Source organism: Nannobrachium achirus, assembly GCF_963921795.1.
Source record: "Nannobrachium achirus genome assembly, chromosome: 10".
Taxonomy (NCBI): domain Eukaryota; kingdom Metazoa; phylum Chordata; class Actinopteri; order Myctophiformes; family Myctophidae; genus Nannobrachium; species Nannobrachium achirus.
The window spans coordinates 33,443,652-33,462,448 of NC_137819.1; the positions used below are offsets into that span (position 1 = coordinate 33,443,652).

General features: G+C 44.2%; 1 protein-coding gene across 5 annotated transcripts in view; it reads left to right on the forward strand.

Annotated features, from left to right (window-relative positions):
- Nucleotides 1-18,797, forward strand: part of fam91a1 (family with sequence similarity 91 member A1) — an 89,313-nt gene that overhangs the window by 24,040 nt on the left and 46,476 nt on the right. For all 5 annotated transcript variants that reach the window (XM_080734916.1, XM_080734914.1, XM_080734917.1 and 2 more), the window contains 6 exons: nt 871-961; nt 3,461-3,523; nt 3,650-3,756; nt 4,425-4,463; nt 14,176-14,288; nt 17,586-17,695. In XM_080734916.1, the coding sequence (XP_080591042.1) occupies nt 871-961; nt 3,461-3,523; nt 3,650-3,756; nt 4,425-4,463; nt 14,176-14,288; nt 17,586-17,695 (523 nt within the window). The remainder of the gene's footprint in view (nt 1-870; nt 962-3,460; nt 3,524-3,649; nt 3,757-4,424; nt 4,464-14,175; nt 14,289-17,585; nt 17,696-18,797) is intronic.

The following is an 18,797-nucleotide window of genomic DNA, read 5'->3' on the forward strand; positions in this document are numbered from 1 at the left end:
CTTTACGTTTTGGCCTGTAACTCTGGAACCGTAAAATTAAAAATATTTTTTCCCTGGATTCCTTGGGTCATGACGCATCTCCCCATATAGGCCACGCCCATTTGCGCCATGATAGATTTTCCGCCATCTTGAATTTTCTCCAAAACACACTTTTTGCTCCTTTTCCTACATATTTTCTTCAAATGTCACAAAAATCGGCGACCGCATTGAAAATAGACAGAAAACCAACCAACCCCTAAACGTAGCCCCTAAATGCCTAATCCTAACCCTACACCCAACCTGAATCTTTTACTAATGTATTCGTACATCTGAAAATCAGATTTAATCTTAAAACAACCATTTATCTTATGAGGAGCATGTCTATTTCTCAAATTCCACTAAGCTTGTGTGGACATTTGGCCCACACACACACACACACACACACACACACACACACACACACACACACACACACACACACACACACACACACACACACAGTTTTTTGTCCGCCCCGAATCGACCATTAATCATTAAAATGCATCCGACCCGCGCCGAGGCCCGAACCTTATGTTTCCAACACTTTTTTGCCTCATTTCGTTTTCTTTGAGGAAGCCACTGATTTACACTCATCCAATGCAAGGTAAAGTAGTGGGAACACAAGCTACTGTAGGAGCTCCATTCTGCAGCACGCCACTTCCAATCAAACCACAACAACACGTTTACCTCAGCATAGGACTTTTCTCCATGCTCAGAGTTATGTCTCCGTGGCTGCAGCATTCGCGCGAGCAACACACGCACGCACGCACGCACGCATGCACGCACGCACGCACGCACGCACGCACGCACCTTATCTTATCTTACATCTTATTGTGTGCTATATGATTGCAGATCTGTTCCCCGGCAGAGAAGAAGACCATTGATAAGATGATAGACTCGGGTCCCCAGCTGGCTGGTTCAATGGAGTACAACGTAGTCCTCAGTGAGTGTTCAGCACTTCCTGTTTCCTGTTACGTATAGGGTTCAGTCTGAGCTTTGACGCTGATGCCTTTACTGTAAGTGCTTTAATAGACAGGGACCCACAGGCCCAAAAGCTCAAGGAATAGTGTTGAACCTGTGATGTCATGCCTTACTTTTTATTTCTGTTTTATCTATTAGTTTGGTCCACAGAATGAGAGGTCTACTCTGCCGGAAACATCGCGAAAAAAAGTTATGGTCATTTGTATATTCACTGTCCCATCGACTTTACTATACATAAAAAGAAAAATATGAAATATGAATCCACTGCAAGCATTTGTTTTGCATGAAAAACATTCCTTGGTCTACATTTCGGCCCCACAAAACTGTGAAGTGAAAAAAAGTGATGACAATTTTCACAGTTTTGTGGGGCCGAAATGTAGCCCAAGGAATGTTTTTCATGCAAAACAAATGATTGCAATGGATTCTGAATCATGAAGAACCCCTAGTTTGACCCCTCACATGCTACTTAAAGCAGATTAATTTCTTTTTTTATATAGTGAAGTCGATGGGGCAGTGAATTTACAAATGGCCATAACCTTTTTTTGCGATGTTTCCGGCAGAGCAGACCTCTCATTCTGTGGACCTTATTGAACAAACTAATAGATAAAACAGAAATAAAAATTACGGCATGACATCACAGGTGATCTCACATTTTGGGTGACTGGGTCCCCCGGACCAAGAAGTAAACCGTCAGTAAAGGGACTGTTTTCTTTTACGGTTCACGATGTCAGTTTATTTCAATGAGGACATGCTCTTTCTGTTCACACTATAATGGCACAGCAGGCGATCTACTGTATGTACAGGAACCCTAAAGGGCTAAATTACAGTAACAAAAGGTGAAAGGAAGAGTTCACGATGCACAGGTTAAGTGAGCCACAACATGGACTAGAACAAGAGTCTTCAACAGGGGGTCCGGGACCCCTAGGGGGTCCTCAGAGTTACTACAGGGGGGCCACCAAATCCTTGTGTGATAGGATAACTATTTTCAATTAAAAACTTTGAACCCTCGCATCCCTATTCTGAGGAGAACTTTAGCCAAAAATAGCCAATCTGTACAAGCTCTCAACGTCACTGCGAGGCACTTAGGGCTTGTAGATCGGCTATTTTCAGCAAAGAGGTTTGGTGTAGAGGTCAAAAAGAGCAGACCAAGTACAGAGTGAAAGGTCAAGTTTACTACGTATCGACGATTGAAGTGGCTAAATGTCTGAAAAAAAACATTAACACGAATCCAACATAGACTGATGACAGTGCTGTCAAACAAGTCGATGGAAATCTGCATAACGCATTTATACAATATTTAGAGGGGGTCCCTGCTTCATCTCTCTCTCAGTTAAGGGGTCCCTGGCCTGAAAACGTTGAAGACCCCTGGACTAGAAGCAAGCTGTATACTCAGACCGCTCCCTGAAGTGGTTTGAACGGTTTGTTTCAGAGAGGTCATGTAAACCAGGGGTTCCCAAACTATTTTGTCTCAGGGCACCCCATAAATATTTTTTTCATCCGAGGCACCCCTACATTATAATTTACACTCCCAGCACCTTATATTTATAGCATATCGTCGTTATGTCCAAAACCGTTTTGTATTTATCTTCTATAAAATGTTAGCCTCGTACCCGCCCTCTTCCGGAAATCATTTCATCCTGGATAACGGAAGTTGGTCGTTTACTAGGCTAATAAAATGTACCAAACTAGTGAAAATAGCAGATCTACAAGCACACAACGTCTCCCATCGCGAGGCGTTGTGTGCTTGTAGATCGGCTGTTTTCACTAGTTTTGTGTTGCGAGGAAAACATTGAGATAATAGCCATTTTGGTTAGAACTGACTGAAAATAACTTGTACTTCAAGTTTAAAATGATACTAAATATTTTTTCAAGTGTCCAAATAAATTCCAAATATTATCAAATTATCTCGCGGCACCCCTGGACTGCCGTCGCGGCATCCCAGGGTTCCCCGTCACCCACTTTGAAAACCCCTGATGTAAACAACACTCAGGAGTGTTTACATTACATTGCTGAGTCATTATCTGCGTCCACTTCAGAGGCTGAAAGGGTACAAGTGTGAAAATGCAACTCTCAACATCTCAGCATTGTAGTGATGTAGTGGTGGCATTGTAGCGATTTGAGATCTTTCATTTTGCTGTGTAAATATCAAGCAAGCTGCAAGTAAACATCTGGGCCCTAGAAATGACTCGCCAAACAGATCAGACCTTTAGAGCATTATCCAGTCAGCGAGTTGTGGGTTGATGGTACTTTTTTCTTTGATCTGATCAGTTTGTATAGTGCATTTTGGCGTTCTGTAGCAATAATATTAACAAACTGGATGGGTTGGATGGGGAAACGTCAGTCAGTCAGTCAGTCAGTCAGTCAGTCAGTCAGTCAGTCAGTCAGTCGTCTGTCGTCTTAACCATTTTTGGTTTATCATGCCATGTTGTTGTTTGATCTAATGTGCTGTTTCAACTTCCAGGTTTATACAACCGTGGATACATCTACTTAGATGTGCCCATATCTGATGACAGCTGCATCTCAGGTGAGAGTGCTTGTGTACACACACAGTTTTCTTTCTTTTTTTGTTCATACTGTAAGTGTGGTGTTTTTGTTAAATAGCTGAAGTATAACAAGGCCTTAAGTGTTATATTCTGTCATCGGCCTACAGTGCCCCCACTTGAAGGATTTGTCATGAACCGGGTGCAGGGGGATTATTTTGAAACGCTCCTCTACAAGATCTTCGTGTCCATCGATGAGCAGACCAACGTATCAGAGGTGTGCTTCAGAAACCTTTATGTCAACAACATGATGTACTTAACGCCACTGTTTATTGCGACCGTCAGGTCGCAGTTGCTCTCAAAACCTCCACCGGCTGTCAGTCAGTCTGTCAGTCTGTCAGTCTGTCCGTCAGTCTTGCCCTACTCATATCTCCGTCACTGTTGCCCCAATCCATGCCAAACTTTGCACACACACTCATCATTTCTCATTTCTCACATGGCCCTCTTCTAGCGCCACCATGAGGCAGATTCTTGCAAAACACATTTTTGGACACTGCTCCTACAGATTTTGCCCTAAAATCACGCAAAGCGGTACACAGTATGTCTAGAGTCATGTCATCAACATGAATCTGTCCCATTTAGCGCCACCATCAGGCTGATTATTTCAAACACATTTTTGGACACTGCTCCTACAGATTTTGCCCTAAAATCACACAAAGCGCTACACAGTATCTCTAAAGTCATGTTATCAACATGGATCTGTCCCATTTCCCATATTCCCTCCTGATTGGCTACCATTGCCTTCTAAAGTTTGTGTATGCGACCTGATGGTTGCTTATCCCCCGATTAGAGAGTCTTACTGGTTTCTGTCTGTTTGTGTGTGTGTTCTTAGTTCTTGTTCATTTTAGCAGCTGTTGACCATCTCTCCTTCTTTCTGTCTCTCAGCTGGCCAATGTCCTGGAGATTGACTTGGGTTTGGTGAAGGTGTGTATCCACTCAGAACATGAATTTATAGAATAGAATAAAAAAATACTAGCGTCAGGTCCTGGGAGTGTACCGGGGTTGTACTTATGCGTCAAGCCGCCTCACCCTATATAAACAGAAGATGCATACTCTCGAAATGCTGTTTCATCTGGACTATAAATGGCCTATTGCCTATTTTCTACCTAAAAAACATTATTCTGATGTCAGGAGATATAATGTAGGGAAAAAATACCCTGTGTACAAATGTATGCCCGTCATATCACGCAAAGCAATGTGCTTGACGCAAACTCTGCAAAGTTTGACCTAGTTTGCTCCCCAGCTCCTATTTAGACACATAGCCAGACCAGGCCTTTGACTGTGAGAATTTGTCTGAATTCCCTCATCTGCTGCCGAAAGGCAGCGCTGAGCGCTGACTCATGGAGAGAGCGAGAGCAACAGAGAGAGAAGACCCAGACCACTCGAGACTGATTGAGATGTCTGAGAATCTCCTCTCTGTGCAGAACTTTCCCCCGCCGCTGTGAACCGAATCAAACTTTCTCCATTATAGTGGGCTGACCTTGGTTGGGTTCCACCTAGTTTTTTTTTTCTTTAGTTCTTTTTTTTACACAGAAGAGGCTGTTTTAAACGTGGAACTTGAGCATGCATTTATAAGGGTACCAAAGGGCAGAAAGCAATCAAGTCCGCTACGCTTCTTCAGACCCCCCCCCCCTCCCCCAACCATCCCTTCCCCAACTAAGATTGGATGAAAGGGGCGAGTTAATGCATGAATAAATTAGCCAAACGAAAAGATTAAGCACAAAGTAGCCGGTCAGACAAAAAAATATGTGTTATCAATCATGTCCTTTAGCTGCTGTGGCGCTTTCAAGAAAGCATTAGTCTTATTTATCCGCGTTATTAATCCTGTTCAGTGTGGAACCACACGAGTACACACACTACAGTTGCTTCTTAAGCATTTTATATCAAGGACCCCCATATTGAAGTTTTAATTTGGCTCTTTGTAACTCGGAGAGTGTGCCACACTCTCCGAGCCTCACTCATGTGCCACACTCTCTGAGTTAAAGAACATCTTTGTTTTTTTACAACAAGGGTTCATATTTTAGATTGTAATTAGAGAAAAGAAAAGATGAGTGTTAAAATGTTCATTTACTGTTTTCTATCGTTTTAGCGATTTTCACGATGTTGATTTCAGTGGGGCCTTTTCAACCGGCAAAGAACCGGTTCCAGAACCAGTGCCTGTTCAACTTTCTTGGGAACCTTGGTTCGTTCTTGCGAACCGGCTTGCGTTTCCACCAGATTGAACCAGAGCCAAGGATTTTGTGGTTCCGGTTCCGAACCAACTTTTACGGTTGGGAACCAACTCCGGTTCTCGGTGGAAAAAGCACACCTCTGGTTCATCCCATAGGTGGGAGAAAGAACCAGAACCGGTTCTTTGCCGGTGGAAAAGGCCCCAGTGTGTGTGGGCATGCGTACAAGTGGCTAAATATGTCTTTTTAGACACAATAAGCCTATTCCCAAGTTGCACCGCAATCATTCATGAGCAGATGTGACTTATGGGGTCTATTAGTGTTACTGTAAATAGCAATAAAGAAATCGCCGGCATATCGTGTCTAAAAAATACATATTTAGCCACTTGTAAGCATGCCCCCATGCGCACTGAAATCAAAATCGCAAAAATGGCTGAGAGAGAGAGAGAGAGAGAGAGAGAGAGAGAGAGAGAGAGAGGAGAGAGAGAGAGAGAGAGAGAGAGAGATTTGTATTTTATAACAAAATTGGCCATCATCTTCCGATTTTTATTTTATTATCATCAACATTTGCCATCTTCAGTTTCAAATTGCTTTATTTACGCACAAAAATAAATACTATTTGGCTTTTCAGTAAGTTTTCAAGTAAGTTCTGTTGTCAGATTTGTCAGGAGGAATAAACAACCAGGTCTATGGAAACAAGCCCAAAATAAGTGAATATAGGCCACATGAGCACTTTAAACCTAAATACTTCTCCTGTTCCATAATACAACAGTGCCTGTGCATCGCGACAAATGCTGTTCGTACTCGGTGTGCAGACTGAGAGCTGTTCCTCCATCCAATGAGTGTAGCCGAGCGCTATAATCTCCTTCCTAAAGTTCCTACCGTGCCTAACCAAGAGAACAACGGTATTCTGAACATGAGTCACGTTGTTGTGAAAATAATTAAGGGGGTTCCAGGCAGTACGCGGTCACTGCCTCCTAGTAATTCATTTTCAATGAGAGTTTTGGGGCGGCGAGGTGAGCGGGCGTGGTCCAGTGAAATCCCCCGCGAGCGTGCTCGTTTGTGCATGCATACGCGGGCAGTCAGTGAGAGATGGATTGTGTTCATCTTTGTGAAATACCGTGTGCCGTTTACTCACTGAGCGAGTGTGTTTGTGTATCACCGCGGCGTGGTCCCCGCAGACCCAAGCGGGAGCCCCTGCGGCAACCGCTGTCCGTCTGTAGAGCGCCTTACTCTGCAAAATAATAATAATAACAATAGTTAAGCCGTACACGATAGGGAGTTCCAATAGAAAAATATAAGCCTCGTGTACAATATAGGCTCGAAGTACACGCGAGCGTACACGCCCCCATAGTTATAATGGGGCGTGTACGCTTGCAACTGGGTGTCGTGTACGGCACCTGTGCCGACTACAATTTCCCAATGGAGGGCAGCAGAGAGCCATTTGTTGAGATCTAATAGGCCCATCCACATGTTTTACAGATCTAATTGGCCCATCCACATGATTTGTAGATCTAATTCCATCAGCAGTTCCATACCATGATTTGTAGCTCTAAATCCATCACCTGTCACATCCACATGATTTGTAGATCTAATTCTAAAACCAGTCACATCCACATGATTTGTAGATCTAATTCTAAAACCAGTCACATCCACATGATTTGTAGATCTAAACCATACCACAATTTGTAGCTCTAAATCTATCACCTGTCACATCCACATGATTTGTAGATCTAATTCTAAAACTAGTCGCATCCCCATGATTTGTAGATCTAATTCCATCGGCAGTTCCATACCATAATTTGTAGCTCTAAATCCATCACCTGTCACATCCACATGATTTGCAGATCTAATTCTAAAACCAGTCACATCCACATGATTTGTAGATCTAATTCTAAAACCATTCACATCCCCATGATTTGTAGATCTAATTCCATCGGCAGTTCCATACCATAATTTGTAGCTCTAAATCCATCACCTGTCACATCCACATGATTTGTAGATCTAATTCTAAAACCAGTCACATCCACATGATTTGTAGATCTAATTCTAAAACCATTCACATCCATATGATTTGTAGATCTAATCCATACCATAATTTGTAGCTCTAAATCTATCACCTGTCACATCCACATGATTTGTAGATCTAATTCTAAAACTAGTCGCATCCCCATGATTTGTAGATCTAATTCCATCGGCAGTTCCATACCATAATTTGTAGCTCTAAATCTATCACCTGTCACATCCACATGATTTGTAGATCTAATTCTAAAACCATTCGCATCCACATGATTTGTAGATCTAAATCCAACGGCAGTTCCATACCATAATTTGTAGCCCTAAATCCATCACTTGTCACATCCACATGATTTGTAGATCTAATTCTCAAACCAGTCACATCCACATGATTTGTAGATCTAATTCTAAAACCATTCCAATCCCCATGATTTGTAGATCTAATCCATACCATAATTTGTAGCTCTAAATCTATCACCTTTCACATCCACATGATTTGTAGATCTAATTCTAAAACTAGTCGCATCCCCATGATTTGTAGATCTAATTCCATCGGCAGTTCCATACCATAACTTGTAGCTCTAAATCTATCACCTGTCACAAAGGCTCTGGTGGGCTGTTTTGGGCTCTGGTGGGCTGTGCTGGGCTCTGGTAGGCTATACAGGGCAGTACTGTAGTATAGCCTAGACATGTTCATGTAAAACTATTGGCCGTGTACACTAAGGCATGTAGAAACTAGGGCCCGTGTACACAGTGGATAATCTCATCAACGAGGAGCTACAGGACTGGCGGGAGCCTTGAGCAGCCCGGTGGAGACTGCTGGAGTCTGGTGCAGTCCTGTGCACCCTGGTCTGGCCTATAACAGCCGGATCCAGCCTACTGTAGGCTAGTGAAGCCATCTAAGCTCTCCACTTCCCTAATCTATTCTCCCACTGTGCTGGACTTGGATGTGCTGGGCTGTGCTGGACTCTATCAGGCTCTGGTGGGCTGTTTTGGGCTCTGGTGGGCTGTGCTGGGCTCTGGAAGGCTATACAGGGCAGTACTGTAGTATAGCCTAGGCATGTTCATGTAAAACTATTGGCCGTGTACACTAAGGCATGTAGAAACTAGGGCCCGTGTACACAGTGGATAATCCCATCAACGAGGAGCTACAGGACTGGCGGGAGCCTTGAGCAGCCCGGTGGAGACTGCTGGAGTCTGGTGCAGTCCTGTCTACCCTGGTCTGGCCTATTCAAGCCGGATCTGGCCTGTAATGGCCTGGTGTAGCCATCTAACTACCCCCCTTCCCTCGCCTATACTCCTACTGGGCAGGACTGGGCTTGACTTAGGTTTGCTGGACTCTATTGGGCTCTGGTGGGCTGTATTGGGCTCTGGTGGGCTGTGCTGGGCTGTGCTGGGCTATACGAGGCAGAACAGTACTAAAGCCCAGACATGTTCATGTAAAACTATTGGCCGTGTACACAAAGGCATGTAGAAACTATGGCCTGTGTACACAGTGGCTTTTTCCTTGACCTTTCGAGTTAGGAGTGTCGTAGAGACACGAGACCGGGTTTGTTGGATTCAGCGTCAAAAAGTAAGTCAGAATAAGTGTATTTTATCCGAAAGAATGTGTAATCGTGTTGGTGGCGTGCAAATTTCGTGTCTTTTTCGCAATCGTAAAGGGTTCAAATTGTCGGAGAGACACGAAACCCATTCCATCGGATCAGGCATCCTTCAAATATGAAAAGTGTTTCCTGCGTGAAACAAACGGGTTTTTTTAGATTTTTTATTGATTTTAAGGACAAAAATCCGGGTTTCGGTGTCTTTTTCGCAATCGTAAAGGGTTCAAAGTGTCGGAGAGACACGAAACCCATTCCATCGGATCAGGCATGCTTCAAATATGAAAAGTGTGTCCGGCCTAAAACAAAACATATTTTTTAGATTTTTTTATTCATTTTAAGGACAAAGGGCCCGTTTTGACGCCTAAAACGACCCTTTCCCTTGACCGTTCGAGTTAGGAGTGCCGTGTACACAGGATCTACAGAGCTGGCTGGAGTATGGAGCAGCCTGGTGGAGTCTGGTGCAGTCCTGTGCACCCTGGTCTGGCCTATTCAAGCCGGATCCAGCCTACTGTAGGCTAGTGAAGCCATCCAACCTCTCCACTTCCCTAATCTATTCTCCCACCAGACTTGGATGTGCTGGGCTGTGCTGGACTGGACTCTATCAGGCTCTGGTGGGCTGTTTTGGGCTCTGGTGGGCTGTTTTGGGCTCTGGTGGGCTGGGCTGGGCTCTGGTAGGCTATACAGGGCAGTACTGTAGTATAGCCTAGGCATGTTCATGTAAAACTATTGGCCGTGTACACTAAGGCATGACTTCTATGTAAACCATACTATATGGACAGTTTTTTTCTGCATGTCACTATGATGGAAAGCATCTTCAGCCTCACAATAACCATATTGAGTTACCACATGATTTTGTGTGCACGCCACAGCCAATAGTTTTACATGAATATTTCTAAGCTATAGTACAGTACTGCCCCATACAGCCTAACAGAGCCCAGCAAAGCACAGCACAGCCCACCAGAGCCCAATACAGCCCACAGGAGCCCAATAGAGCTCCAGCACACCTAAGTCCAGCCCAGTCCTGCCAAGTAGGAGTATAGACCAGGGAAGGGGGGTAGTTAGATGTCTCCACCAGGCCATTACAGGCTGGACCTGGCTTGAATAGGCCAGACCAGGGTGCACAGCACTACACCAGACACATCACTGTGACATCACAGGTGATATCATAGGTGACATCACCTATGTAAAAGTCCATATATGGGTATTCCCAGAATCCCTTTTATGCCCATGTATGAAGATCCCTGATGTCATTGATATATACTATATCACTGGCCAGATGGCCAAGACATGGCCCATATCTGTGTGGCTGGTTCAGACAGGGATCTCCATGTATGGGCATAAAAGGGATGTACTATATACAGTACATAGATCTCCATATATGGGTAACTGGTCCGATATACATCACTGGCCAAATGGCCAAGAATTGGCGCGACCTTGGCAAGGGCGCATGTCGCCCTGAGGCGTCTTACTAGTAATAAACATTATTTGTAGAGCACCTTTCATGACATGAAATGCTTAACAAGGCTGTACTTGGTCTCCACTTATGTTTTACTTATACATCAAACCTCTTTGCCTAAAATAGCCGGACTGCAAGCTCAAGCTTGTAGATCTGCTATTTCCCTCAGAATAGGGGTGTAATGTACACCGTTCCCGTCACACAAAGATTCTGTTACAACAGAACTAAAGACGTTCCTATCACACATTCTGTTACAACAGGGCCCCCTGCAGTAGCTCTGAGGACCCCCTAGGGGTGCCGGACCCCCTATTGAAGACCCCTGACCTATCCCATAAATGGTAAATGGTGCATTTATATAGCACTTTTATCCAAGGCACTTTACATAGATTGTGCACTACATTCACCCATTCACACACACATTCATTACATTCACCCATTCACACACACACATTCATACAGCGATGGCAGAGGAAACCATGCTTGGCACCAACCTGCTCATCAGGAGCAGTTAGGGGTTCAGAGTCTTGCTCAAGGACTCTTCGACATTAACTCAGGGGGAGCCCGGGATCGAACTGGGAACCCTTCGTGTTCTAAAGACGGACCAACATACTATTATGAGTGTGGGCAGATGTAAACAGGCATACAAGACAACACTATGTGGTGTTTCTAGTTCATGGCAGGGCCGCTCCATTTGGTTCCATTAGTACACTCTGAGTTACATATACCCATATTAGGGTCCATTTGGTTCCATTAGTACACTCTGAGTTACATATACCCATATTAGGGTCCATTTGGTTCCATTAGTAGGGTCCATTTGGTTCCATTAGTACACTCTGAGTTACTTATACCCATATTAGTGTCCATCTACACCAGAACATGCCTAGGCTATACTACAGTACTGCCCTGTATAGCCTACCAGAGCCCAGCCCAGCCCACCAGAGCCAAAAACAGCCCACCAGAGCCTGATAGAGTCCAGCACAGCCCAGCACATCCAAGTCCAGCACAGTGGGAGAATAGATTAGGGAAGTGGAGAGTTTAGATGGCTTCACTAGCCTACAGTAGGCTGGATCCGGAGCAATAGCTTGTAGATCGGCTAATTGAGTATTTTCCATCTTTCTTTTCCCGGTGGCGCTGGGGTCCCTGGGGGTCCCTGGAGCTCCAGGGGTCCCTCGGGGCCCAGGCGGTGGCCCTGCCGCCGGGGACCCCCTGGGTGCCGTCCCCGTCTCTCCCGGTCGCTCCGGGGCCGAGTTAAAGCCTTTTTAGCGGACTGCAGTTGCAGGGGTCTGCCACTAGGTGGCGCTCTATGAACGGCCGTCTCCGGGCCGCCAAGGCGGACGCGTGGGTACCGGCCCCAGCTCTCCCGGTCGTTCCTAGATCGAGTTACAGCATTTTATTTGCGCTGCAGTGGCGGGGGGTCCTCCACTAGGGGCGCGACCTGGTGCGTCGTTCCGGAGCACCAGGAGTCGTGGTCCCCGGGAATTCCCTGTGAGCAGCCCCTTTGGGGGGATCATTTGGTCATTTTTTAGCTTTTTGGCGGTGGTCCCCGGGGGTCCCCGGAACTCCAGGGGGTCCCTGGCTACTCTGCAGTCCCAGGCCGAGGCCCCAAAGTCGGACAGGAGCGGAGGTGGTCCCTGATCGGTAGTCCCCGGACTCTGCAGTCCGAGGCCAAGGCCCCAGAAACCCGAAGAGAGGTCCCCGAACCACACTTTGGGAACCAGCCAAGGACCCCTTTGAAACCCTGTAGGGCCCCCCAGAGGTCCCCGAACCACACTTTGGGAACCAGCCATGAATGTACTAGGCTGTTGTGAACCAGCCATGGAAACCCTGGGGGTCCCCAAACCACACTTTGGGAACCAGCCAGGGACCCCCTGGAAACCCGGGGTCCCCACCAGGCTGCTCAAGGCTCCCGCCAGTCCTGTAGCTCCTCGTTGATGGGATTATCCACTGTGTACACGGGCCCTAGTTTCTACATGCCTTAGTGTACACGGCCAATAGTTTTACATGAACATGCCTAGGCTATACTACAGTACTGCCCTGTAAGTTAGGCGATGTGCATATGCTATTCCTTTGGTCTTGGTTGCAAACACACCAACAAAACACAGTAAGTCCAAATGGAAAACAAACACACTTTGCTCTGAGCTCAAACATGCTTCTCTCCTAGTGAACTCCAAAGAAAGACTGAGGCCAATTGGCAGGAGGCACTGATCAAAAGACAGGCACTAATTGACCACACCTGGCTTGGTGACCTGATTGGTAGGCAGGTGATGGTTGGTGTAGTAGTGTGTTGACAGCAAGGCTTATACAGGCCAACCAAACTGTGTCCCTGGCAGGTGCTTGTAGATCTGCGAGGTGCTTGTAGATCTGCTGTATTGGGTTGAGCCCCCCTCACCCAAAAAATATTTATGGAATAAATACATTAAATATATATGAATACGTGAAGGACAACTGCCTACATGCGGCTTACTTTGAATATGGATGGACAGAAGTTTTAGATTTTTACAATATGTTTGGAGCGATTTATTACAGATTTTATGCCCCTCACAAGTTTGGATCATGCACTGTACACGGGCAATAGATTGTGATTCTGTCTGTACACGGTGGGCTGTTCCAATAGCTTTGAAAATAGCCTGCCACACTGTGGAAATGTGCTTGAACTGCAAGATTCCTAGCAGTTATAATAAGGAACACATAAAAAGGAATAAAAGATCATCCAGACGGCTGATGGGCGATCAAGTGGCGTCCATACGTAGATGGGGTCCCAGAGAACATGCAAAGCCCACCCCCTTATTTTTCACGCCCACAGGATCCATATGGTGGGCCATGGAAATTTGGTGCCGTACACCAGCAATAGCACTGGTTGTCGTGTACGCAAAAAACGATAGGGGTAATAATAATAATAATAATAATAAATATAAAATAAATAGGAAAAGGAAAAAACAGAAAAAATCATAGAGCGGTGGCTGGATTTTAAGGTGGCGGCGGCCCGCCGCTCCTTAATGCATATAGGGGAAACACTGGAAACATTTTAACACTCGTCTTTTCTTTTCTCTAATTACAATCTAAAATGTGAACCCTTGTTGTAAAAAAACAAAGTTGCCCTTTAAATCAACATTTAGGATTTTACTGTGCAGGGGGAAAAAGCCAAAGTGGGGGTGGAATGGATGACTGAGTTCAGGCACGTGCACACATAGACATCAAAGGGGCTTGAGCCCCTGCCCTTTTATCCGTCTGTAAGAAAGGGCCCTCTCCAGACCATGAATGCGACGCGTTGTGAGCTTGGAGGTCTGCTATTTTCAATATTTTCACCAAAAGGCCCTTTTAGATATTTCAGCCCCTGCTCCTCTAACATTCTCTGCACGTCCCTGACTGTGTTGTTCCCTGCTCTGTCCTATCAGAATGCAGTGTCCATGTACTGTCGCCTGGGCTTCGCCGTGAAGAAGGGCGGGGTGTTCAGCTCTGAGCAGCTCCATCCTACCTGGAAGAGCGCCCCCTCTGTCAACAGACTCAAGTAGGTGATCTGTCCATCCTCTAGTCCAGTGGTTCTCAATCTGTGGGTCAGGACCCCCAGGGGGGTCCCCAGATTATTTTGGGGGGTCCCCAGATGATTAACTTAATGTGAAACATTGTTTTCTCATTCAACAGTGAACAACCCAACATAAAGTTTAAGTGTATAGAGGGTATAATATGCACATTTCTAAGGTGACAATTTAAGGACTTTTTAATTAATTTTCCAAATGCCAAATATTAGAGGCAGAAATTGTGAAAATAGCAGATCTACATGCTCACAACGCCTCGCGAACCGTGTTATACAAAATGTAATGCCTCAACTCTTAGTGCTCGTCAGGGTTGGGGGTCCCCAGTTAAAATATCATTTTAGGTCGCGGCCTGAAAAGGTTGAGAACCACTGCTCTAGTCTAAAACACAGCTTCTCAACCTGTGGGTCGCAACCCCCCCCCCCCCCCCCCCCCCCCAGAGGGGTCCTGAAATCATTTTAGGGGGTCCCCAGATGATCAACTTAATGTGCAACATTGTTTTCTCACTCAACAGTAAACAAACCAACAGAAAGTTTTAAGTGTATAGAGGCTATATGCACATTTCTAAAGTGAAAATTTAAAGGGGAAAACCCACCCATTTTCAATATTGAACTATGTCATTAATATACCTTAGAGGAGTTTTTGGAAATAAAAAAAAATATTTTAGGACAATAATTGTTTGGCATGTTCATCTTTTATTCTAACTAACGAGAATAAACTAATTGATTTGCGTTACGTGGGGAACAAAAACAATGCGACGCCAACCGGAACACACCACCAGAACCGTTTCTATTATTATTTTTTTCTAAACCAGAACGCACGGCTCGGTTTACAACGAATACAAGGCTTTCCTCCATGGTGGAAAGTCTGGTGATGCGAGGTTAGTCCTACTGTAAATCAAATTAGTCAAAGCATACGTACCCTGCTGCTTAGCAGAAATGAACATTCTAAAATATATTTTAAAATATTTATTTTTGAGAATTCTTTGCCATTATTATAATTATTGACCTGGGGGAGATACTGTGCTTATGATCTTCAGGCAGTACTAACTTGTCAACCTAGGTGTCCTACCTGAAACCAGGGAGACCACCTCCAACCACTGCACATGCAATCTGGCTAGCCATCGTCAAGGAAAAGTTCGGTCACTCTTCACTTTTTGCAGCAATGCGGAAGTCTGTAATCGAGAGAATACTGCACATGTAACTGCTAGTTCTATTGTATTCATACTAGAGGTTCGCGGGCCTTCGGCCCGCTCACATCTAGTTAAAAAAATAATAATAAAAAAAAAAAAGTTATAAAAAAAAAAAAAATTGGGGGGGGGGGGGGGGGGGGGGAAACTATTGTGGCGGAACTATTGTGCCGCAGCGCACGTTTCCGGTCGGACATATTTGACCGCCGGACGCACTTCCGGTTAGGATCTCCGTGTGCCACGTGATCAGTCCTAGCCAAGGTGGAGCGTAACCGTGACAACAGCTGCTTGCAGGCTGGTGCAGGCTTGTTGTATGGGCTGGTGTAGGGTTACAGATCCATGGGCCCGTGTGCCACGTGATCAGTCCTAGCCAAGGTGGAGCGTAACCGTGACAACAGCTGCTTGCAGGCTGGTGCAGGCTTGTTGTATGGGCTGGTGTAGGGTTACAGATCCATGGGCTGGGCGGACGTTAAGATCCCCTGGACTGGGGGACGTTATAGCCAATTGGAGTGCTGCAGAGTTAGGGGCGGTATTCCTTACGTCCTAGACAACGACTACCTATGAGTTGAAGTCGATGTAAAGGGGGCGTTAATGGGCTTAGAAGTGGGATGCGGCAATAGGAGGAATGTATATATAAGATACTCAACCATACAGATGTACTAGTTCTATTGTATTAACATACTCTACCGTTCAGATGTACTAATTTAGTTATATACAAATTGGTTAAAATAAAATTTCTATTCCTTTCCAATAAGTTTTGGATCGCAAATTTAAATGCTAAGTTTCACTGCGCACAGTGCGCAGTCATCAGATACAATGTGGCCCAAACCGGATGAGGCCAGCACAGTACATTACATACCGGGGAACACACTGCACATACCGGTACACAAACAAACACAACCTCCCGACCTCGCCTGGCCATTACTCAAGTGTAAAACATGAGATAGCATTTTCTTTCATTAAACTCCAGGGGGCTGAAAGTCAAGTCATTACAGGAGCCAAGTAACAAAATAAAGATAAGATACAAGTCAAGGAGCAGCCTCAGCACAAGTTGGAAAACAGGGGGGGGGGGAACTGTCTTGTACAATAAATACAGGGTGGAATTAATATACTACATGTACTGTATATGCATACACAAACAAGGAGAGCTAGAGTTAAAGGAACACACAGGAGTTTTACCGTGTAGATACTTACACAATAGAAGGGAGAGAGATAAAGCAACAGAATATCGTCCCTGTCGGGTGGAAACTTGTATGTCCAAAACAGTTTTTAAACCTTTTTTATTATTATTTTAAGAACATTTTAAAGTAGAGAAAACAGACGATCTACAAGTTCTACAATGTGCCGCATGTGAGATTGTAGATCTGCTATTTGCAATAATTTTGTATGACACTATTGTACAGCAACAATTTGCAAATACACATTATGACTTTAATTCGAAAATTCTAATTTCAGAGCTGGGTACAGTATAAAAATATGGCTGAGTGAGTGTGCCTTTTTATTTGCATGTACTGTTTGACGGCAGGTGAGGTCTTGCCTGCAAGAGTTTACAGTGTAAACGGTGTGGATTAGGCTGTTAAACGTGTTCTATGTGGTTCTAACTGGTTCTAACCATGGTTATTATAGTAGATGTTTTCGTATGAATCCATGTATGTTGTATGAATTTATGTATTTCGCATTGACGTGTTCAATTTCATTTAGCTATAATTCATTTTTAAGTGGGTCGCTAGTTTAGGTTTATTTTGTGAAGAGGCTTAGTTTTACTTTAGTTTCTTAGTTTTAGTATTGTTTTAGTTTTTTATTGTAATAGGGGTCGCTGTCGGTGGCAAGCTCAGAAAAATAGCTATTTTCGTTATTAAGAACAATATTGGATACTGAAAAAGACTAAAACTAAGGCCATTTACCTATTTTTTTTATTTTATTTTTTTCATTTTAGTTAGTGTTTTTCGTAAAGCCTTGTTTTTATCGAATTAGTTTTTTTTTAAATTATTTTGTAATAACCCAGGTTTGTACCTGGTTCTTCCTGGTTCTTCCTGGTTCTTCCTGGTTCTAACTGGTTCTAACTGATTCTAACTGGTTCTAGGACCACCATGGACCCTCAGAAGATGCTGCTATCATGGGAGCAGGGCAGCCCCGTCATGGAGGGGGGCTCCTCTGCCACGGACACTGACACTACAAGCCTGGAGGACCAAGGTCTCTCTCTCACACATGCACACGCACACACACACAATTTTATCGCTCTGGCAACAGTCCTAATGAATCCCAGAGAAAGTTCCCTTCCCCGTATGAGAGCTGTTATAGATTTGAAGATAATTTAAACAAGCTTGATTCACTTTAAATCTATAATCTCTAGCTAATTAGACAAGTAATTTATTCAGAGATCAAGTTTTGATTTAGTTTAGTCACAATTATGTTGAATTAAGTCCCCAACTTCAAAACAGGACACTTAAAAAACTGAGCACACACTACAGCGTAATACATCAATACTATCAGACATCGTTATCGAGACAAAAATGTTTGAAATAATCGTAATAGTGATTTGATTGAAGTCATGTCAACCAGTCCTATTAGAGGTTAATAACATGGCTGATAATGTAGTACAACTGTCTGATGGGAATGTTGATTTCTCAAAGCATCATTTTGCTGTTTTCTTGTTTACTTTAAACCGCTCAGATTCGTTAGGCTGTATACACAGGATGACTGTGTGTCTGCCATGTAGCCTGTAACGTAAAGCACAGGGAGCATTAATGAATTTAGGCCTAGAATTATTGAATGCTTTAACTATTGAAAAATAGCAGATATACAAGCTCACAGCACGGCACCGCACTATTTTTGAAAAATCATGACATTTTGTGCAAATCTTTGAATATCTCATTTTCAAAGTGAACATCTGTAACTCAAATGCTTAGTTCTGAGGGGTCCCTGGAACTAAATGTTTTGAGATGCGTGTCTGTGGCCAAATACATATCATTTTGGGGGTCCTTGACATGTAAAGGTTTGAGCGCCACTGACATAGAAACATAGGTTTTTCAAAAACCTCAGAAGGATTTAGAAGACACTTAAAGACTTATCGGGTCAAAATTCAAATGTTCACGATTTTTCAAAAATAGCACATCTACAACGCGCTGTGAGCTTGTATATCTGCTATTTTTCAATAGTTAATGCATAAAATAATGCGGAATAATGCTTACCCGGTCTACATGGGTTAATGCACACTACAAGAGGAGGCCTGAGGACTCGCCCCAGGGCATGTTGGGGGATTCATTAAAATGCTAAGCACGTACACACGCTGCCA